Genomic DNA, 23,565 nt, shown 5'->3' with positions numbered 1-23,565 from the left:
GGTCGGAAGAGCTGCTTGGCAATCAGCAGCCACCTCAACAAAGTCTCTCCGGGACAAGCAGTGGAAGATGAGTTGTCAGCAGGGGCTCCGCTGCTGTGGCCTAGCACCACAAAAAAGAAGTGCCAAAGAGCTAAAGAATGGAGAAAAGCTGAAGGAGAAGAGAAGAGAAGAGAAGAGAAGAGAAGAGAAGAGAAGAGAAGAGAAGAGAAGAGAAGAGAAGAGAAGCTTGCCCCAGGTAAGCAATGGCAACAGTGTTCAGTGGTGTGCAGGATTTAGCGGCAAGAAATAAAGAGCATCAGTGAGACTGTTGGTGAACTAAGCAGCTACAGAGTCTGGGCACAGGCAGCCTTACCTAGAGTAGGTTAGTGTTCAGAGATGGGTTCCCACATTAGGCTAAGTAATGTGACAATCCTCTAGTTTTTGGTTTAGCGCTACAGAGCCCCTTAAGGTATCTTGTAAATTAGTCCCATTCTGAGAGGCCTGAATAGATAAAACTCATCTTTTGTTTCTCCAAAAAATTCCTTCCTCTATAAGCCTTTTTAATACAGGGTTGTAACAGGTGAAAAGTGACTTTATCATTCCAATAAGGGTCATTAGGAAGGGAGATGCAGCCACTAGATAATTTTCTGATTTGCTAGCTTTGCCCATAACATCAGATGGAGTATCACTGGACCAATAACATTCAGTCTCACAAAAGTGACTAGCGATGAGTTTCTTTCACTTTGTATAAAACTGAGACTAGTCCAAGAGGAAGCAGCAGTAGCAGGAAGGCCTGCCTAACAACATCTGAGCAAGAGACTCAGTTGATCTGTCTCCAACCACTATCTTTTCTGCAGTGTAATGTAAACATGTGCTGAAACTTCCAATCTTATTTCAGCAAGTAATCTTAACTCAACTGTAGTGTAGCAACTCTACTGCTTTTATTTCAAATTCTCTGTGTATGGATGTTGCCTTTTTATTTTTCCTGTATTCCCCTTTTCCCAATACATCAGATTTATTTAATCTATAGATTTAGCTTTATTAATTAATAAAGGGATTTCTTGTTAAAACCTTCTCCATATACAATACCACACAGTTATACAACTGCACTTGTGTTTCAGAATTGGCGCAAGGTTTGTTTAGTTCTGGATTTGGGGCTGGAAGAACTAAAATATTTTTCCTTTCTATTTTTGCTAGGACTGGGTAAAAGGAAAAGCCCTCAGTAGAAGTAAGAACTCAAGCCAGACAGACCAGGGGGGGTTGGTAGGTTCAGCCTAACAGGTGGCAGCCAATTATAATGATCTTTTATTAGGGAGGCCTTGAAGAAAACATTTTTAAATTATCCTGTTAGATAAAGTAGCTCAGCTTTGCTTGCTTTAGACTCTGGCTGGACAGATCCTTTGGAAGTGACCAAGATAAGTCTGAGCTTGGAAGAATTTGAACTGGTCGATTCTATGGAAGTACACCAGGTCCTCGCTGCTGTACCTCTAACACTTGTGTTCTGGACCTATGCTGCTCCTGGCTGGTCAAGGCCTCCTAGTAGGTGGCATGTGGTTGGGTCTAAGGAGATGGTGCTATCTGCTGTGAAGGAGGCAGTGACACCCCCTTCTCAAGAGGCCATCCTTGGACCCAACAGTGTTGGATAATTTTGAGTCTCCAATCCTCCCTTTATAGGCATTTAGCTTTTGAAGACCCTGGATGGAATGGTGTAATGATATGTGGGAATGACCTTGGGAGACAGAAGAGCAACAGACTGGACAACCAGCTTGTAAAAGGTATCTCAGCCCACAGAAGGAGGGAGGGCATGGGAAACATTTCAGAAGGGACCCTCCCTAGTTTTCCAGAAAGTAAAAGGGAATGAGGGGAGAAATACTTTCATGCTTGCAAGATTCTGTTAATGTAACCTTACAATAAAGATAGAGCTAGGACTCCTAGTTGTGCTTCTTGTCTGGATTACTCACAGGCTAACAAGCAGATTATTTTCAGTCAGGGTTCAGGTCAGATTACAGTCCTGAGATGACAATTGTCACACTTATTGATCTTTATAGTCATCCTCAATAGTTTAAAGATCTTTTTCTGCATTGTGTTTCTCGTATAGTTTATTATATTGATAAACCTTCATTGAGTCAAAGGATTCTTTATCTTTGTTCTTGCCAAAAATAAGAAACAAAAAAAACAAAAAAAAAAGGAGAGGAAGGGAAAGACTAAGTCTCTTTAAAAAAATCCAACTGAGGGGGGAATGGAGAGCAAAGCAGAGCTTCTAGCAGAAAGAAGAGCTACTGCCACTAATCAGGGCTCTTGTGACTAGCTCAAACTTTCCATCTTAATATTTTCAAAATCACTTTCAACTCCACTTTCTTGTTTATAGTTACGGATGGCACCTGTATAAACATGCACATCCCACTATCTTTTTAGAAAGCACAGGGTCCTTGAGCATGCGTCACAATAGAAGAAAAAAAGCACTATGTCGAGCCTCTAGATGGCAGTGCAACTTTCTTTCGTTTACTTTCTCTTAACTCCACTTTCCCCATTTCAAAATCAAAAAGTATAAATTTCTTATAACAATAAAGAAATCTTAGTCAAAAAAAAAGGCTTAAGATACAGAGTTATTGAGTATTAAAAAGAAAAAGCCAATCCAGTTAAAATATATATTTTTTTAAGAGAAAAACATCTTGCCAATTCCACTAAAAAGGGAAAGTTGAAAAGAAAAAAAAAAAAATTCCCCCCTTTTTTTATAAGGCTCGATCTCGCCGCTTAATCCACTTTTCTTCACTTTTAAAAATCTCTTTAAGTTACTTAAGGTGTTCTCTAAGAATAGTTGAATAGTAAAAGTCCATCTCACCCAGTTGACACCCTTCTCTTCCTTCTTCCTTTGGAGCTGTCCCGGCTTTCGCAGCCATTTTGGCTGGCTCTCCTCCGCTGGCTTCAAGAGCTTCTCCCCGGATCAATCTGGGACTTGCGGCGTCCCTGAGATCCGCGGGACGTGCCCTTTGCGATCGCCATCTCTACGGGACGGCTTAGGTCCATCGGGACCGACCGGGGGAGGAGATATCGGCTGCCATCCTGGGAGCCCAGGATCGCCCGCCGTATCGCCGCGACGCCAGCTCCGCCCTCCACACTTATTGATCTTTGAAGGGTTCAGGATGGTGATGGGGCAACCATCCTGGCCTTTCTGGATCTCTCGGCAGCTTTTGATACCATTGACTATGTTACCATTCTGGACTGGGTTCAGGGGTTGCGAGTGGGGGGCACTGTTTTGCAGTGGTTGTCCTCCTGCTGTGGTTGGTTCCAGTCAATTCCAGGGAAAAGGTCTAAACCTAGAACCCTGCAAAGTGGACTACCTCAGTGCTTGGGTCACTCCTCTTTAATATCTACATGAAACTGTTGGGTGAGGCCATTCAACATCATGCAGTGTAGTAGTGACCCCTCCCCTGCCCTTCCCCCCAAGATGTGGCAGGCCCCCACTCTCCTAGCTGCCTAGGAGGCCTTAAAAAGCTGGTTCTTCCCACAAGCACTGGGATGATGTGAGGCTAGAGCCCAATGATTGTGTTTGTAATTGTTGATGGGTTGGTTAGGGTACCAGGATTTGTTTTGGACTGTTGGTTTTATTATGGTTTTGTGAGCTGCCTAGAGTTGTGACACAAAGAATTCTCTTGAATGAATGAATGAATGAATGAATGAATGAATGAATGAATGAATGAATGAATTTGAGGCATGAACTAAACATGAATAAACGTGAATCCAGCTGTCCCATTCTAGTTTTGTAGTACATCAGTGATAGAGATGGAAGAAATTAAGATCAGTGTGTACTTCTTGCATGCCTAAAGCTATGCTAGATGTTAATTAATTCAAAGGGAATTCCCTTACAAACCTGTACTATGTCATACTATAAATCACAAGAAGAGCCGGTGAAATTACATTTTTAGAATACTGCACACATGGTTTCCCTGCTACACTCTAAATTTAAGATGATCATCCTTAAAAAAAGGTTAGACCCAAAAACAAAGTTACATCTATAGCTCTATTCTCAGCAGTAAGACAACTGTATTTTAAATGTAAATTACTCAAGCAAACCACTAAGCTTTTCTTTTGGGTAAATAAAGTGCATATGTGTGCATGTATATATGAATCTACGTATACAGCACTTTTGAAAAAAAAGAGATAAAAACAAATTTACTTTACAGATATGATACTCTATAGGAAAAGGTTTCTTCCCTGCCCTTTCATCCTCCCTCTTAAAGCTACTGAGTCTTTATCTTGATAACCAACCCCAGCCCCAGGAAATACACCCCCCTCTTGTACACTAATATTCCAAGTCCAAATTTGGAACAGATGAATTAGCAATAAAGAATGGTTGTTTCTCATGTCACAGTTCTTGCCTCTACCAGCTGATCTGATGGCAGTTGGGAGTCTACAGTAGCAAGGCATTGACTGTACATGCCATTTAAGTACAACCAGTTTGATCTTTCCCTGTAGAGGCTCCACATGACTAGGGATACCAGATTCAGTTTGGCTCCTGTGCCAATAAAATAATTGCTCCTCTTGCTATAGATTGCAATTGGAATCTATGAGGAAACCTGTACCCATTACAAGCCTCCCTTTTCTCTTTAGCTAATAGTTAATTATTCTTATACTTAAAACTGTGACATAGTTCACACATTAAGGCCAATCAAAATATAGCTTGTTTTGTTTTTGTTTTGCTTAGCATGTTATGTGGACCAATTGTGGGTTACAAATTACTGTTCATGGAATAGCATGAGGTAAACTCAACCAATTGTGGTTTATTCAAACCATAGTTAAGTAGACTAGACTTTAATGTGATGCATGAAGCAGATCAATGTTTTGCTCTGATTCAGGTCAACTGAGCAGGAATATTTGAAAAATTCAATACTTGTGTATTGAATCTCTCCTAATTCCTAATTATTTACACTTCCAACCCCTGTTCTAGCTTCCCATCATTTTACCCTTGCTCTACAGATCATTTTATTTTGAATCAAGTGCAATGTTCTGTTTTACCGCTGTGCCAATATTACATTGTACTTTTTACTTCACTTGGTGGTGGGTCTTAGTTTGTGTGAATTTGTTACCTAAGTCTCTTCATGTATATATAAGCACACTAATCAAGTCTGTAACACAGTAGCACAAAATGGTAAAGGACATAGTGCCCATTGAGACAGCACTTCTTCGGTGCTACATATGCCCAGCACAGAACCAACCATCATATACACCCAGTTACCATGGGCAGAAACAGCTGCAGCAACTTCTTCCTCGCTCAGAATATTCACTATTGAAAGCCAGTCTCCCTTTGCAAGGAAGAGTCCTTGTAGGGTCAACAGTAGCACTTAACTCTAAGTAACAGCTCAATGGTGGGAAAGACTGAAGGGGGTATGTTTTGCTAGATCAATGATGGTGAACCTATGACATATGTCAAAAGTGACACGCCACAACATTTTGGGTGGCACACCCGCAATCACCAACACCCAGCAACAACTATTCTCCCTGTTTGAGTTACCAAAGAAACTGAGTTTGTTTTACTCATATTTCATTTTTGTAATTATTTGATGTTTCTTTATATAATACATAGCACCACACAATTGGACTCTATTTTTTAAAAAATAAATATGTAAAGAATTCTCTTTTGTTTGGGGGGTGGTGACATTCCAGCAGAGACAAGTTAGGCATTTTCTGAATTTTTGACATGCTGAGCCCAAAAGGTTTGCCATCACTGTGCTAGATGCTACCACTGTCAGCGGCAGCACCTGCTCAGGGATCAATCTAAGGCACCAGAAGATCTCAACTATACTATCTGCGGGGAACATCTGAACAAGGTGAAGAAACCTGGTACAGCTTTCTCAAGTGTAGGAGCAACATATCCAGGTGGAGGCAGAGAATGTAGATAGCCAAGGGAACATTATAGCCTAGCAGGGCATGAAGAGCTCTCCTCTCCCCCACCCCGCATAACTTAGATGGGCTAACTGTGGAAGACACGGGGATTGGAGGCAAAGTGCAGCTACATGAAAACAGTTTCCAATACCATTACATATAAACAATAGCTTTGGTTAGATATTGGCAGTGGAAAACAAGCTATACAGATTGATAAAGTCTAGTGATGAGAGCTTGTGAGCATTTACTATATCGTGCTATTTCTGTAATGCCTTCCACATATTAGACAATCAGGGTGAAAGACAAAGCTGCATTTAACATCTGATAATATGAAACAGCTGGAGCAGATCCCTCTCTGTCTTTCAAAGAATACTATTTAAATCAGTGGAGGGAGCAGGATACAGGTAGGCCCCCTTTCCAACAGAGGTTTTGGACTATTCCGAGACAGTGGCAAAAAGAAAATTGCTATTAACCAGCTCTGACTGCCATGGCTGGTCAGATGTTATCTTGCCTGTATTTTTACAGGGTTATGAGGGAAATAACAATTGTGCTGTGTAGAGAGCTTTGTTTCTTCAGCAGAATCTACTTCAGACATAGACAGCCTTTTGACTACTAGTATGTATAGTCAGCAGGTTGGGATTCTTCATATGAAAATTGCCAGATTCAATGACATGAATAGAACATTAAAAATTGCTTTTGTTCTCAGGAATTAAGTATACAGAGACACACAGAGGCCTACATTATTTAAAATAATCCCAATTAATGCCAGGCTGGAATATATTTGTGGGTTGACCTTGGATATGCTATATTGGGGTTTTTTGTTTTTTTGGTAATTTGTTGTTAGCATTCAAGGTAGACAAGGTCAAGAATCAGAAGCAGTACGAATTCAAAGAATAATTTTTATTGGTATAGGGTAGGATAAAAGACTCTTGAAAGCCTGTCAAGAGTTTTTCTCTGCCCCATTTTGTATCAAATAAAATCAAGGCGGAATTGAGTTTCTTTCTCATGCTTTCTACTTTCTCAGGACTGAGTTGCCATTTCTTCTCCCTTAATGTTTCACTGTTCCTTTTTCCTTCCCAAGGTGAAATCTACACTCTTTCACATTCATTATTTTATTTTTAACCTAATGTTAGCCACCCAGAATCGCTATTCAAAAGTTGGATTATCTTAACCAAAAATGAACACAAACATAGCAGAATTTTTGGGAAGTACATCAGAGGTTAGAGATGATCCCATCTTACACAAGGGACAGGGAGCAATTAATGCAGAATTCCTTGATTATCTACAATAGAATACTGTTAGTTTAAGAATGATACATTCTGTACTGCTGAATGAAATTCCAAGAGCTATTTTTATTTTTTATTATTTAAATTCTACAAGGATCCCTGGTTAATGCATTCTTGGAAAAATTATTTTTGAGTTAATCAGGATTGGCTTCAGTATAATCTGTAAAAGAAATTTCAATTTCCAGAATCTGTATTGAGTCCAAAACAAAGACCTGGTGTGAAGCATGTACAATTTGCTCTTCTGCTACTATACCAGAAACTGAAAGCTGTATCTGCTTTATTTTTAGGTGAGCAAATGATGTGCACACTCTTCTTAGTCAATCTTTTTCCTGGAACTTGGAAACAGAGCAATGACGAGGCTGAATGTAAAATGATATTCCTTGCCTACGTCACAATAAGCTTGACGGCAGGGAAGAGAAAGAAAAGGCAGAAACGTCTATCACTTTATCATTTTCTACTTTATTACTTCAAATTAACAACCACAATAAAGCTCAAAAAAGTCCAATATTTACACAGGAAAAAAGTACAAAATTCCCACCCCCCAAAGTTCGATTTTTTGTTTTTTTGTTTTTGTTTTAAAATTACAAAGTAATAAAAAGGTTCTTTTTACTTAATTAAAAAAAAGGAGAGAGAGAGACACAGTAACCAGGGTAAATAAATTAGGGGAAAACAACAACAAAAAAGCGGTGTGTTAAATAGAAGAATTAAAAAAAAACCAAAACGCCAAGGCCGATCCACTTCCAAACATTCCAGACTGCCCAATATATAAAAAAAGTATTCCAAGCTAAAGGCTGGAGGACAAGTGATGATGGTTGTGATACAGAACCAAAGATAGTTTTCTTGAATAAAACCTAAAAATTTAAAAACAAGAATGGGGCAAAAAGGGAGAAGAAATCTCTTACGGAGGAGGGAAGGCTGTGGTTGTACTTTTAAAATTAATGGTACAAGGAGCAACCTCTGCAATCAAGTGGCTTCTCCTCCCCCCCATCATTCACGTACCCCTCCTTTGTCCTCAACTCCATCCCCTAACTCCTGCAGAAAAAAATAAAATAATAAAAATAATAAAACTAAACACATGCAAACTGGTTGCTTGAGAGAGAGAGAGACTGCCATCCCCTGCACTAGAAGCAGGTTACATTTCTACGCCCTTCACATTTGTTGCTGCCTTGTACAGCAGATATCGCTACCCACATCCACACCCTTAACACACAACTGCTGCCGTGCCAGTCTTGTTCACCTTATTGGTATGCCTATAGCATCCCTACTTGCCCACGAATGCACACACAGGGGCAGTGGTGTCCCCAAAAGAAAGAATGCCTGAATACAAATAGCAGCCTTCGTCCACTGAATCTCCCCTGGAGGCAGTGCCAGCTTGCCACTGCAGCCAATTTTGAAATGAATGTTAAACCACCTCCTGAAGCTCCTCGGAGCTGGAATTTTAAAGTCTCCTGTAAACATCCTCCTCCCACCCAAGAACAACAGAACAAAGACGTGATAAAAATTAAGTTGGAAACCTCCTTTTCTCAAAATAATATTGAATAAGGCGTCGTCTTTTTTTTTTTTTTGAATGATACATATAGACCGAAAAGGGGAGCGGAAAGCTGGGTGGTGGCCATGGCCTGCTGGCATGAGATGGGCAAGGCCTATGGAGAGGAAGCTGCACAACAGCAGCAAAGGTGTTCCTGCAAGGCTCCTGCATGAGTGACTTGTCAAAGGCAATTTGGTTCAGGAACACAGCCGATGATCTCAGGAAAGACAAATATGCCAGCACAGGGCAGCTCCTCTCCTTGTTGCTGGCGAAAAAAAAAAAGTTGGCTTTTTTTGTTTGTTTTTTCCTTTTAATTTGTTTTTTGTTGTTTTGTTTTTTAAAAGAAAAATACAGTGAAGACACTAGAAAAGGAAAAGAAAAGAAAAGAGTGTTAAAAAGTATTTTTCCTCTCAGGAACTAAAAGGGTGGGCATCTTCTGATAAACCATACATATTAACCCTAAAGAAGCCACCACACTTCATGAAGGGCTAAAAACTATTGAAAGAAGAAAAGCGAAAAAAATTCTCAAAGTGCTGGAATCTGCACTCAGTTTCTAAAGCTGTACAAAATTTTGTACAGCAAAATTTTAGAATTTATATAATACTGTATCATTTGCAAGGAGCGCAGAGTTACCTCTGGAAGCTTTAAGACATTTCATGTTTGATTATTTCCTGTTAAGAAATTTTCTACCAGTTTCACAGTGAACTAAATTGAAACAACAGAGACATAACACAATATTGCCTAAAGTATTTACTTGATATATACTAGCTGTGTTTCCAGCTCCCACTGATTTGAAGCCCACAGCTGCATAGAGTTAGGTCTATTTTTTTCAGAAACGGAACATTTCATTCTAATGAACATCCATACAATTTGCAGCAACATTAAACAATGGCAATTCTCCTTAGTCTACGGCAGTATTTCTCAATCTCAGCAACTTTAAAATATGTGGACTTCCCCCAGCATGCTAACTGCGGAATTCTGGGAGTTGAAGTCCATACACCTTGTTGAGGTTGAGAAACACTCATTTATGGTCATCATGCCCCCTCAGCCCCAAGACAAATATTCACTATCATATATATCCTTACAACTGGAAGTAATATTTTGTTTTATTAGATCTATACCTGCTTTTCTTTCAGGAACTCACAGCAATAATATAGGTTTTTTCCCCTAATGACTGACCTGATATTACACAGCTAAGCTTTAGTCAAGTGGGGATGTGAACTTAGTATCCCCGTCTCTAGCCCAACACCATAACCACTATGCTACATACACCCAAGATCTTGACGAAATGTTACCTCACAGTTCTTTAGATTCAGCCTTTCAAGAATGCCCCTGGTGAAACAACGCCAATAAGCCTGCAGCTCCTAGCACTCACTCTGCCAGCAGACATGAATACTTCTGTGAAATCTTAGTACGACTAGGCTTGCACAATTCCACACCAATAGATTACCATGTCACACTGTCTCATTCACACTAACTGAGAGAACTGGCTGTATTATTAGATAGGTGTAGAACATTATGTCTCTTATTGCAAGGACAGAAAAAACATCCAAGTTTTCCTGTCATGGGATTTGATCATTTGGGCCTTTCGAACACCCTGACTATCCCATTTCGATTTCCATTACATGGGGATTTAAGCAGATAGGAAATATGCGGACCCTGCATGAGCCACCATTCACTTGGATATGTAATAATGCTGTCATGACAGAACAGGCTGTCAAGGCAGACACTCACCTAAGCAAACACTGGTTTGGTGGAATCCACTCTTCATTTCCCCAGGTGATCAAATGGCACACTGGTCTGCAAATAAAGAGAGAACTGGATAGGCTGCAGAAGAGGACCACAGAAAAAGTACACAGGGGCTGCCCTACAGTTTCTTTCTCTCTCTTCTTAAGAGGTGAACCCATCACATCTCCTTTCCCAGAATATATCTCTCTGTCCTCATCCTGAGAAAAATTTTCATCAATGTATAGGTGGATGACTTAGCACGAATGCATTCTTTTTAATTGTTAAAATTATATTCCCTTTGCTATTCTTGAATCTACTGGAAAAGATATTTTCATACTTAAGTGGCAAGAACTTAACACAGTAAAAGTAAATCCACAAAAGAGGACTGTGATGCCGATACAGGTAGTCCTCAATTTATAATGGCAACTGGGACCCAAATTTCCATCACTAAGTGATGCGGTTGTAAAGTGCGACATCCCATGACTGCACTGCTTAGTGATGGCAATCCCTGCAGTCCCTGTTGCCGTTGTTAAGCAAGGATCGTGGGTTGTTAAGCGAGCACCTCCTCGCAACTTCCTGCCAGCTTCCAACAACCAAAGTCAGTGGGGAAGCCGGCAGGAAGTTGCACGTCCCAGGTGACTTGCAAGCAGGCTGGCAGGGGAAGTGGCTGCGGCCGGGTGGGAGAGAGTGCATGAATTGCAGAGGAGGCACGACGCAAGTGTGGCAGGGTTTGGGTGGCTGCTGCTGGGTAAGAGAGGGTGTGCGAATGGTGGGGGAGGTGTGGCGTGAACGCAACGGAGCTTGGGGCGGCTGCTGCTGGGTAGGAGAGGGTGTGTGGGTGGCTGGGGAGGCGTGGCGCGAGTGCGAGGCTCAGGGAGAGTGCGTGGGTGGAAGAGACTTATCTGAGCAACTTGCAACCTTCTCTGCCAGACTAGGCTTGTGGGAAGCCAGCAGGGAAGGTCACAAATCATGATCACATGACTGCGGGACCCTGCTTGTTGTTGTTCAGTCGTTAAGTCGCGTCTGACTCTTTGTGACCCCATGAACCATATCGCGCCATGCCTTCCTGTCCTTCACTGCCTCCCTGAGTTCGCTCAGTTTCATGCTCATTGCTTCGGTGATGCTATCTAACCATCTTATCCTCTGCCGTCCCCTTCTCCTTTTGCCTTCAATCTTTCCCAGCATCAGGGTCTTTTCCAAAGCGTCCTCTCTTCGCATTAGGTGACCAAAGTATCTGAGCTTGAGCTTCATTATCAATCCTTCCAATGAGCAGCCAGGGTTGATTTCCTTTACGATTGACTGGTTTGACCTCCTAGCAGTCCAGGGGACTCTTAAGAGTCTTCTCCAGCACCACAGTTCAAAGGCATCAATTCTTCGGCACTCAGCCTTCTTTATGGTCCAGCTCTCACAGCCATATATGGCTACTGGAAAAACCATAGCTTTGATTATGCAGATCTTTGTGGGCAAGGTGATGTCTCTGCTTTTTAATATGCTGCCTAGGTTTGCCATAGCTTTCCTCCCAAGGAGCAAGCATCTCTTAATTTCATGGCTGCAGTCTCCGTCTGCAGTGATCTTGGAGCCCAGATAAATGAAGTCTATTACTGCTTCCATTTCTACCCCTTCTATTTGCCAGGAATTGATGGGTCCAGATGCCATGATCTTAGTTTTTTTAATGTTGAGTTTCAAGCCAGCTTTTGCACTCTCCTCTTTCACCCTCATCAAGAGACTCTTTAGTTCTTCTTCACTTTCTGCCATTAGGGTGGTATTGTCTGCATATCTGAGGTTGTTGATGTGTCTGCCTGGAATCTTAATTCCAGCTTGTGATTCTTCCAGCCTGACATTTCTCATGATGTACTCTGCATGTTAGTTAAATAAGCAGGGTAACAGTATACAGCCTTGCTGTACTCCTTTCTCTATTTTGAACCAGTTGGTTGTTCCATGACCGGTTCTAACTGTTGCTTCTTGGCCCGCATACAGATTTCTCAGGAGACAGGTCAGGTGGTCTGGTACCGCCCATCTGTTTAAGAATTTGCAAGAGTTTGTTGTGATCCACACAATCAAAGGCTTTTGCATAGTCAATGAAGCAGAAATAGATGTCTTTCTGGAACTCTTGTGCTTTCTCCATGATCCAGCGAATGTTGGCAATTTGATCTCTAGTTCCTCTGCCTCTTCGAAACCCAGCTTGTACATCCGGTATTCTCGTTCACATACTGCTAGCATGTGAAATGAGCACAATTGTGCAATAGTTTGAGCATTCTTTGGCATTGCCCTTCTTTGGAATTGGAACGTAAACTGACCTTTTCCAAGCTCGTGGGCACTGTTGCATTTTCCAAACTTGCTAGCACATTGAGTGCAGCACTTTAACACTTTAACAGCATCATCTTTTAGTATTTTAAATAACTCAGCTGGAATACTGTCATCTCCGCTAGCTTTGTTGTTAGTAATACTTCCTAAGGTCCACCTGACTTCACTCTCTAGGATGTCCAGCTCAAGGTCAGTGATCACACCAGCGTGGACATCAGGGACATTAAGATCTTTCTTGTAGAGTTCTTCTGTGTATTCTTGCCACTTCTTCTTAATCTCTTCTGTTTCTGTTAGGTCCCTGCCTTTTTTGTCCTTTATCATGCCCATCTTTGCACTAAACGTTCCTTTGATATCTCCACTTTTCTTGAAGAGATCTCTAGTCTTCCCCATTCTATTGTTTTCCTCAATTTCTTTGCATTGTTCATTTAAGAAGGCCTTCTTATCTCTCCTTGCTATTCTCTGGAAATCTGCATTCAGTTGCTTCTATCTTTCCCTTTCACCCTTGCTTTTCACATTCCTTCTTTCCACAGCTATATGTGAAATGAGTGCAATTGTGCGATAGTTTGAGCATTCTTTGGCATTGCCCTTCTTTGGAATTGGAACATAAAGGACCTTTTCCAATCCTGTGGCCACTGTTGCATTTTCCAAACTTGCTGGCATATTGAGTGCAGCACTTTAACAGCATCATCTTTTAGTATTTTAAATAACTCAGCTGGAATACTGTCATCTCCACTAGCTTTGTTGTTAGTAGTGCTTCCTAAGGCCCACTGGACTTCACTCTCTAGGATGTCTGGCTCAAGGTCCGTGACCACACCAGCATGGACATCAGGGACATTAAGATCTTTCTTGTAGAGTTCTTCTGTGTATTCTTGCCACTTCTTCTTAATCTCTTCTGCTTCTGTTAGGTCCCTGCCTTTTTTGTCCTTTATCATGCCCATCTTTGCACTAAACGTTCCTTTGATATCTCCAATTTTCTTGAAGAGATCTCTAGTCTTCCCCATTCTATTGTTTTCCTCAATTTCTTTGCATTGTTCATTTAAGAAGGCCTTCTTATCTCTCCTTGCTATTCTCTGGAAATCTGCATTCAGTTGCTTATATCTTTCCCTTTCTTTTCACATTCCTTCTTTCCACAGCTATTTGTAAAGCCTCATCAGACAGCCACTTTGCTTTCTTGCATTTCTTTTTTCTTGGATGGTTTTAGTTGCTGCCTCCTGTACAATGTTACGGACCTCCGTCCATAGTTCTTCAGGCACTCTGTCTACCAAATCTAATCCCCTAAATCTATTCATCACTTCACTGTGTACTCACAAGGAATATGATCTAAGTCCTACCTGAGTGGTCTAGTGGTTTTCCCTACATTCTTCAATTTAAGCCTAAATTTTGCAGTAAGAAGCTCATGATCTGAGCCACAGTCAAGCTTGAGGGTCCCTGCAACTTTTGTCAAGTGTAAGCTGGTTGCCAAGCACCCAGATCATGATCACATGACTGCAGAGGTACTGTGGCAACCGGAACATTGAGGACCGGTTGTAACCACCACTCAGTTGTAACCACCACTCGCTCAGTGCCATCGTAACTTCAAAGGGTTGCTGAACAAGTGATTGTTAACCGAGAACTACCTGTAGATGGTTCTTAGGTTCCAAGGAAGTTGAGGTATCACAGATCAGTAACATTTGTCTCTCTTTTGCTGATAAGATGGATAGTTCAGTGGACCAGGATGGGATCCAGTTATGCTTTTATTGTTGATCTTATTGTGCCTTGCCCTGCCATGATCATTTTTATCAGAAAAGGCAGTACAGGAATACTTTTTTTTTTTCAGTGAAATAGGATCATGAAGAGAAACTCACCTGTGATGCTGAAATCCGTGACACTTCTTGCCGTCCTGTGAGGTCAGATGAGGAGATGTTGGCAGGGGCTCCTCGGTGTAACCTCATGCTGACCTTGCGTTCCCTGTCTACCCGTGAAATTGCCCTGGGAGATGTGTTTCCTGGCAAGAAGGGAGAAATTATTATTTATAATGTTGATGTTTGCAGAGTAATAAGAAAGAAAGAAAGAAAGAAAGAAAGAAAGAAAGAAAGAAAGAAAGAAAGAAAGAAAGAAAGAAAGAAAGAAAAAGAAAGAGAGGGAGGGAGGGAGGGAGGGAGGGAGGGAGGGGAGGTTCCACGGACCCTGGGAGGGTGGGTTTGTTGAATTTCTACTCTGATAGGAGTGGGAGAGCTCCTGCCTCAGTGGTGAAAACCCTACATCAGAAATCCCACCTCCAGTGCCCAGCTAAGCTGCTGGTTCTTTCTAATACTGGAAAGGAGATACACTGGGAGGGAACAATGATCTTCTGCAATTCTTGTTCCTCAAGAGGTACCATAACTGGGACAAGCTTTGGAACTGGAACAGATTTACTCCTTTTTATTGGTTTTAATAGGAGGAGATTCCTTTAATTTTTTTTAACCTTATTTATCAGAGTGCTTTCCAAAACATCTGGTAGGGTTGACCAGTCAGGGTTTTAGATGAAAAGAAAATACTGACGTGTGCAATAGATTCGCATGGCTGGCTTTATCTGCTACCACGCAAGATCACAGGGTCGCACGCCATCTTCTGTCCACTCACCAGACTGCTGGATGCGGGAGGTGGGTGTGGAGGCCATGGGTTCAGCGACATTGCGGAGGCGGTTAGCAGTGGCCCCAGCAGGGGGGCCAGGAGGCAGCGCCCGTGTAGCAGACCCCCGGAGTTGCCCCATCCTTTCCTCGCGCTCATGCTCTCGCCTCTCCCGGTCCATATCCTCAGGATTCCGGGCTGCCCCCTGAAATATTTAACGTCCCACAGTGCTTTAGTAACTGCTAAGAAGTATCAATCACTTTATATGCGTGCACAAGCAACTGCAATAGCAGCTGAGAAAAAGCAAAGAAGCAAAACGCCCTGATTTCTGCCTGCTGAGTCAGAATCTATTTTGCAGAGCTCTCCCGAGTTCCTCCAGTCATGAGCGGGACAAGAAGAATATGTGTAAACCTGTAGCCATCTGGCTCTTTGCTTATACATTCAGCTTTTGCTGCAAATAAGTATTTATCCTTTCAGTTTAGCTATCCGAAGGAAAAAGAAATCTGGGCAAGCAATATTCTGCCTGAAGATTCAGTAAAATACTAGAATCCATTGTTCTAGCTATAAAACGTAAAGGCACTTGGAGAACAGATGTACATTTGGAACTTAATGTCTTAAAATATAGTAAGCTAAACTTGTTTTAATATAGTACAGTAACTACATACTTAGAAAGAAGTAAAATGTGGGTACCTCACTTTACTGTCTTACCACAAGATTTGTGGCCATGGGCCAATAAGAGAATATGCAGGACCTGGTTCTGTCTTGGGCTATCTTTGGAGTTTCTGAGCACTTAGGTCTTGATGCTACTTTTTATGCAAGCATTATAAAAGCCCCTATAACCAGTACTTGGAAATTCACACCCCATGAAATGCTTCTTATTGCACAAGGAAACCTCCTCCTCCAATTTAGCACCCCATAAATGCAATGGATTTCACCCCCCCACCCCACCTCCTGCTAGTTGCAGATTACAGGAACTGAAGTCCAGTACATGCAGAGGGAACCAGGTTGTAACACTAGCAAGTTGCAACTACAGGGACGCAAGAACATAATACAGCATTAAAAGAGAAAGGATTCATAGGCATCCTTACCCTGCAGCTCCTCCCCATCTATCTGCAGTTCCCTGGTATGCGAATTATACCATACCACCCCCCCTCAAAAAATTAGGGTTACTCACAAACTTGAGCATATTCCAGTCAAATACATAGTCATAGGAGAAACCCTGACGGTGGAAGAGATTGCGGAACAGCTGCCTCAGATAAGAGTAATCTGGTTTGTCATCAAACCGCAGTGAACGGCAGAAGTTGAGGTATGTAGAGAACTCAGCTGGGGGAGGAATGAGAGACAACAGCAAGGAATAAGCAAGAACAATTCTACCCCTCTCTTTGCACTGTTATTCCCCACCCCTCCTTGCCTATATAGAGTTTCATGCTACAGATCCCAAGAGACTAGTCCACTTCAGAGGGCAGTGAGAGCTTTCTGTCTGCAATGCACACATACGCATTCATCTTCAGAAGTGATCATCCTAGCCATCTAGATAAATTAGGAGCCTCCAAGCATTTGGGGGCAGAGGGAAAATTTGGAATTCTGAAAGCATGCTAGGGACACTCCTTCAAAATGACTGCCATGATGGAGATGGCCCATCGTAAAACAACCATTTATGAAAAGACAAACTGGGGAGGTTGCTCTCAAATGCCCCTTCTAACCATCTCCACATAACTTGCCTTTTTCATAAGCAGGTGGGTACCCAAACTGAGCTACAGGTTGCTATGATTTTTTCCCCCCTAATAATGCTCCTGGGTGTGTACACAGACTCCTGAAGTATTCTTGGAAATATCTGCAAATTTTCAACTGCGCCAGCTTTGTAGCACGATATGCTCCCATTTAACTTTTTCCAGTTACAAAAATAGAAAAAATGCCAGGCAAGCACCAAGACAGCTACCCAATGGCACAATGAGGCTTGCAGATATTTACCAGGCTGAAGGCCCAAGAGATGAATGTTCATCCTGCTTTTCGATTCCTTTTAAGATTAGGATTAGGTTGGACATGTTGGAGACAGGGAGACATATGTCCAGCTATTAAAATCCTCCCTGGAGTTCTCTTTTATCTCTTTTCCACTGAAAGAGGATCTAGCTTTTTTGGCCATGGCTCCCTGGGTCTTCTCCAAAACTGAGCCCAATCATTTTTTTTTAAGTAAACACATCATTTATTCACCCTAATTCTTGGTACTATTTTCATATTTTCTTTCCTCCAAACCACCTTTTACTGAACCATCTAAACATGCATCTTTCTCTTCTAAATTCATACAAACTACATATAACTATGGTTTTTATTCCAAGAATATAAGCTTCAGTTAGTACAATCTTCCTTCGCTCAGGGGCACCTCTGTAACTACTTCCAAATTACAACTGTTATTAAATGGCTGCTACAGACAGGATTCATAGGAAAACTTCTAGTGTTGTCTGGTGTTTGGCATACAGAGGAAAGAACTTCCTCTTAAATTGATAAGATGGGCCACACAAAACAAGATCAGGACTATAAATCTGAGTATGCTTATGCATACACACCACTAAAAGCAACCTAGAACTTGAGAATGAGTACAGGGAAATCTTACAAGGATAGCCTTTGCAGAGCACTTCGATGGGTGTCGACATCTTCTTTTCACTGATGCGCTCATATTTCTGTCGCTTTGTGGCAGCCTTCAGGCCTTGCCAAGGCAATGAGCCAAGATTGAAGTACATCAGCACATAGCCCAAGCTCTCCAAATCATCACGGCGACTTTGTTCTGGAGAAAGACAGATGCAAATACAGGCATGGCTAGAGATGTTCCAGCAACAACTCAAAACAAGGGAAAATTAGTGGATCTTGTAACAGCTCAAAATAACATCAGGGAAAGAGGAAAAGACAATTTAAGAAAGCTACAGAATCTATTTGGTCAAACCTGCCAGGAATCCAGGCTTTTATTTATACTTACATTTAAAATGCATGTAAGTGTTCATTGCTTCTTAAAAAGTCCTGCAAAACTATGCAGGAAGTCACAGGCAAGGCTTTGAAGGTTGTAAAATTTCATGCGAGGGCAGAAAAAGCACTGATGCCGAAATCATCCTTAACAGCTCAGTGTCCATAAAACAAAATAAAAACCAATTAAACCCTTGTAACTGGACATCAAAAATATATGCACAAGATCTAGTGAAACTGCTATAGTTGTAACAGGAATATCAATGTTTGCTTCTCTCACAACCGAAGCTAAATTAACAATATAAACAAATGTTAAAAATCCAGATTTCTCCAACATTTTAAAAAATTGACTAGAGTTTTTTAATATGATTTCAAAGAAGAGTACAGGGTCTTTTAGTTTCCTATAGGTACCCTATTGTTTGGCACTGATTTCAGAGCCAGATTATAAATACAATATATATAGATTTGGTCCCACTTTAAATTCAGATTCTCCCCAACATCCAGGGAGTGATTTTAATCAAGACTACTATCTCCAAAGTAAAAACACAAGGATAAGCATATTATTTCACCCTCAAAACCTATGACCTTTTAACCTGCTTTTTCATATAGCTTCCTATCCCAAGATTGCTATAAGCCACATCTTTTTTCCCAGCATGTCTTCTAAAACTCAGGAAAGGACCTGTAATTTAAAAGAAAATAATCATTTCATATTTAAATTGTGAGATGGGGGTAGGGAGGTTAGTGGTAGAAATCAGGGGGGAAATGTAGTATATAATTAAGCACTCCAGTTCAATGAATGCTTGGTCAACTATGATGGATTTTGATCTAGACTTTAGCCCATGGCCAAAAGTCTATTTTGTCCAAAAAACAACAACAAAAAATCTATCTTGTAATCCTGTACTTTGGTTTCTCTGTCTACTATATCTATACCATTTCCTTACTAGGATTACATCCAGAACAATGGAAGAAATATTCTTAAGAAAAAAAGATTTTTTTTCCATTTACCATCATATTCACCATACTGTTTGCAAAGAAAAGGGAGACTTGTGTAATTGTTTGCATTTTATTAGACACACTGTCTAATAAAAAATCTACTTGATGAGACTTCAAAGCAGGATTCAAGATACGTTTTATCCAGTTTTATCCCTATTTGTTTGAAAGTCAAGAAACAACAGCCCAAGTAAGTTTTTAAATCAGTGAGAAATACTCATCTCCAGGATACTGTGATAATATATTTGCATCAGTGCTGAATGAGGTATTAGGATACTCTAGTTCAGGGATACGCCCTTTGGGAAATGTTGGGTCAGTCACTCTCAGTCTAGCCTACCTTTTAAGAGTTGCTGCAAAAGCAAACTAGGATAGGGAGAAAGAACCAGCACATCACGCTAAGCTCCTGATATAAATGAACACGCATATTAGTCAAAGTCAGTATCCTAACTGACTATACCATGACACAAGATGCTACAAAGCAATGCCACAGCCTGCCTAAGAGGGCTGTGCACTGCTTAAAAAATGCTTCTATGCACACAGACACACACACAAGTACCTTTTTGTAATTCCTGAAACTAAACGTGCCTTTTCCTGAGACTGTCCTACAGTGGGCAGCCCAGCAATTCTAAGAAAAGGCACAGCTGCATCAAGGAGCTGCAGATGGGTGTGATGTGAACAGCTTTCTGTCTTTAACTCTAAATTCCTGTGCAGCCCTAATAACAAACAGGTCTCCCAAGCTTAAAATTATATGTTTTAAAGACCGAAAAGAGGGCCCAAACATTGTCACATGCCAAATTCCGGAGGCAGAGCTGTGTTTTATATTTTATTCCACATTTGTCTGAATACCACTCTGAATGCTATTTTACAAACAGAATAAAAATGTCAAATCTATCAGAATTAGATGTGCTGGGACAGATGGGTTTCTTTTCTTTCTTTCTTTCTGACAAAACTGAAATATCACACTGGCATAAATATTCAGACCCTTTACTCAGTACTTTGTTGAAGCACCTTTGGCAGCAATTACAGCCTTGAGTCTTTTTTGGTGTGACGCGACAAGCTTTGCACACCTGGATTGGGGGATTTTCTGCCATTCTTATTCGCAAATCCTCTCAAGCTCAATCAGGTTGGATGGGAACCATCGGAGGACAGCCATTTTCAGGTCTCTCCAGAGATGTTCAATAGAGTTCAAGCCAGGGCTCTGACTGGGCCACTCTATGACATTCACAGAGTTGTCCCTAAGCCATTCCTGTGTTGTCTTGGCTGTGTGCTTGGGATTGTTGTATGTTGGAAGGTGAACCTTCGGCCCAGTCTGAGGTCCTGAGTGCTGGGGAACAGGTTTTCATTGAGGATATCTCTGTACTTTGCTCCATTCAGCTTTCCCTCAACCCTGACCAGTCTCCCAGTTCCTGCTGCTGCTAAAAAACACCCCCACAGCATGATGCTGCCACTACCATGCTTCACTGTTGGGATGGCATTGGGCAGGTGATGAGCGGTGCCTGGTTGCCTCCAGGCAGAACGTTTAGAAGTGAGGTTCAATCTTGGCTTCATCAGACCAGAGAATCTTGTTCCTCACAGTCTGAGAGTCCTTCAGGTGCTTTTTTGTAAACTCCAAGTGGGCTCTCATGTGTTTTGCACTGAGGAGAGGCTTCTGTCTAGCTACTCTGCCATAAAGCCCAGATTGGTGGAGGACTGCAGTGATGGTTGTCCTTCTGGAACTTTGTCCCATCTCCACACAGGATCTCTGGAGCTCAGTCAGAGTGACCATTGGGTTCTTGGTCACCTCTCTTACTAAGGCTCTTCTCCCCCAATTGCTCAGTTTGGCCAGGCGACCAGCTCTTGTAAGAGTCCTGGTTGTGCCAAGCTTCTTCCATTTGAGAATGATGGAGGCTCTTGGGCACCTTCAGTGCAGGAGACATTTTTTTGTAGCCTTCCCCAAATCTGTGCCTTGCAATAATCCTGTCTCTGAGCTCCATGGGCAGTTCCTTTGAACTTATGGCTTTTGCTCTGATACAGTATGCATTGTCAGCTGTGAGACCTTCTACAGAGAGGTGTGTGCCTTTCCAAATCATGTCCAGTCAATTTAATTTACCATAGGTGGACTCCAATCAAGGTGTAGAAACAGCTCAGCAACAATCAAGAGGCACCTGAGCTAAATTTCAAGTGTTGTTGCAAAGGGTCTGAATACTTATGCCAATGTGATATTTCAGTTTTTCCTTTTTAATAAATTTACAGACATTTCAATTGTAGTATCAGGCTGCAACGTAACAAAATTGAAAAAAGTGAAGGGGGTCTGAATACTTTCCAAATGCACTGTACCTCAGGCAGATCTGCATTTTAAACACTCTGCCATTATCTATTTGGCACTCTACTGTTACAAAAAACAAAGTCCCTGTGGTACATTAAAAGAAACCAATGCATTAATTGCAGCATAACTCAGTCATAAGATTACTTCAGTTTAATCAATGCATTTAACAATCTGTTGATTCTGCTCTGTAACAACAATTTCAGAGAACACAGAGCAAAACTGCAGACTCCTTGCTTAAAAAGGCAAAAAAAAAAAAAAAAAAGGAAAACACTCAATTTCCTGAAAGATTTGTGGGTATTCACACAGCTTGTATCACTGACTTCGCTCACAGCTGGACTCATAAGGAAGCAGATACACAAGCCAACCAAGAATCCATTTTTCATTGCTTCCCTCAATGCTGGAAGCCATTTTGCATCATTAAAAAGAACAAAACACAGGGCCGCCATCCTTATCTTCTAGTGCTCCCCCTCATGCCTGCCATCTTCTTATACTGTGTAAGAAGCCGAGTCAGTCAGCCCTTTGATATTTTTTCTTGCCCTAGTTTGGATCAATGAGACAATGAAATCTGACACAAGCAGATAGCTGTCTTCCAACGTAAGTTGCCATCAAAAGGTTGGAGGATGATTTATTGCCAAGAAACAGCAGAGAGCAAGGTAATGCTGAAGTCCTCTTACCCACAGCTTTTACACCTGTCTTTTGCCTTTGTTTTCCCCAGCTTAAATCAGACTGCGAGCAAAGTGATTTGCATTTGAAGATGTGAATCTGCTGTGGCACTTCTTTTTTAATTCCTTGGCTATCATACCCACTTTTTACTAGTTCAGAAAATAAGGCACATATTCAACTCCCTACAAGTTCAAGATCTTCCTGCCATCTAATGGATTCTGATCCCCAAGTTAGCCTTCTTTGCCTGTGCTCTGACCATGCCCCTGGACATCTGTGTGTTGACCCGAATGGCTCGCGCACAATGCTACTACATGAACAGGTCATCAACATGACTGGGTGATCTTCACTGCAGATTGACAGGAGGAGCAGCTCAGCTCTGGTCAATTTGAGCCTCCCATGATATGTGCAAGCTATTAACTAACAATAACAACATGTGCAAACATACAAGGGGTTGTGTTAGAATGTATAGCGGTGCACACCTTGAAATGCAAGAGGCTACCTATGTTACAGCACAGCAAGTTTTTACTTTTCCACAAATCCAGAATGGAGCAGATATTCCATTTTTCAAATGAGGCTGAGAGTTAATTCCGAGCTTGCAGCCAAATTCAATTTCATGATTATTTATTCATTCATTCATCTTGGTATGTTGCTGACTACAAAGTTCCCATGGTTTAAATCCTTTTGCCAAACAGTTAAAACAAGCTGTCAGTACTTCTGAAACCCTTTAATGCTATTGAAAGGTACCCACAACATTTGCATGGCTACTGAGGGACTGAATCCCACACTGCTAAAACCGAGCCTTATTGCATTTTACATTTTTCCCCCAACTCCCACATTCCATTCTTTTTATTAAATATGCATAACATGTTCATGTGGATAGTGCTTTATTTCAGTATGAAGTCCACCATGGGTCCTGGAAAAAAGGATCAGCGGGACTGGAAAGATCTAGGCCTCTACTGTACGATTCAAAGCTGAGGAAAGTGAATAAAGGTACTCCAAAGCAGGAACGGGGAAATCACGAATGTATTTTTATCCTCTTCCAGCTATTTAGACAGAGCCTGTTATAGGCCCTTCTTCTGGGCACCTCAGAGTGTGTATTTCAGATATCTTGAGCTCTGAGGGGGCAGGATATGCAGGAAGTCATCTTCTGAGCATGTGAAAATTGACTGGAATGCATGATTCAAGGGATGCCTTTTCACGTTGCTCCTCCCAATTCTAAATCCTCTGGCTGAAGTACTCATCCCAACGTTGTGCTCTAATCCTCCTCTTCTTTCCCAGCAGATTTGATTATACTCACACCCCAACTGTCCTCCAGACCTTTAACTTGTTCTAGGAATTTAAATGGGGTTTTTTTG

General features: G+C 41.5%; 1 protein-coding gene across 3 annotated transcripts in view; it reads right to left on the bottom strand.

The window, feature by feature from the left end:
• Positions 1-7,587: 7,587 nt before the first annotated feature.
• Positions 7,588-23,565, bottom strand: part of CSNK1E (casein kinase 1 epsilon) — a 42,226-nt gene continuing 26,248 nt past the window's right edge. For all 3 annotated transcript variants that reach the window (XM_088141037.1, XM_025170007.2, XM_007433456.4), the window contains exons 6-11: positions 17,909-18,079; positions 16,472-16,620; positions 15,310-15,502; positions 14,553-14,692; positions 10,411-10,476; positions 7,588-9,038 (exon numbers count right to left, since the gene is read on the bottom strand). In XM_088141037.1, coding sequence (XP_087997163.1) covers positions 10,444-10,476; positions 14,553-14,692; positions 15,310-15,502; positions 16,472-16,620; positions 17,909-18,079 — 686 coding nt within the window. In that variant the 3' untranslated portion in view covers positions 7,588-9,038; positions 10,411-10,443. The remainder of the gene's footprint in view (positions 9,039-10,410; positions 10,477-14,552; positions 14,693-15,309; positions 15,503-16,471; positions 16,621-17,908; positions 18,080-23,565) is intronic.

This window comes from Python bivittatus, unplaced genomic scaffold, assembly GCF_059951505.1.
Source record: "Python bivittatus isolate LINGU-HERP-01145 unplaced genomic scaffold, Pbiv_v1 ctg000330_np1212, whole genome shotgun sequence".
In the NCBI taxonomy this organism is placed as follows: Eukaryota; Metazoa; Chordata; class Lepidosauria; order Squamata; family Pythonidae; genus Python; species Python bivittatus.
Note: the sequence above shows the minus strand (reverse complement) of the source record. Positions and strands in the feature narration are given on the sequence as shown.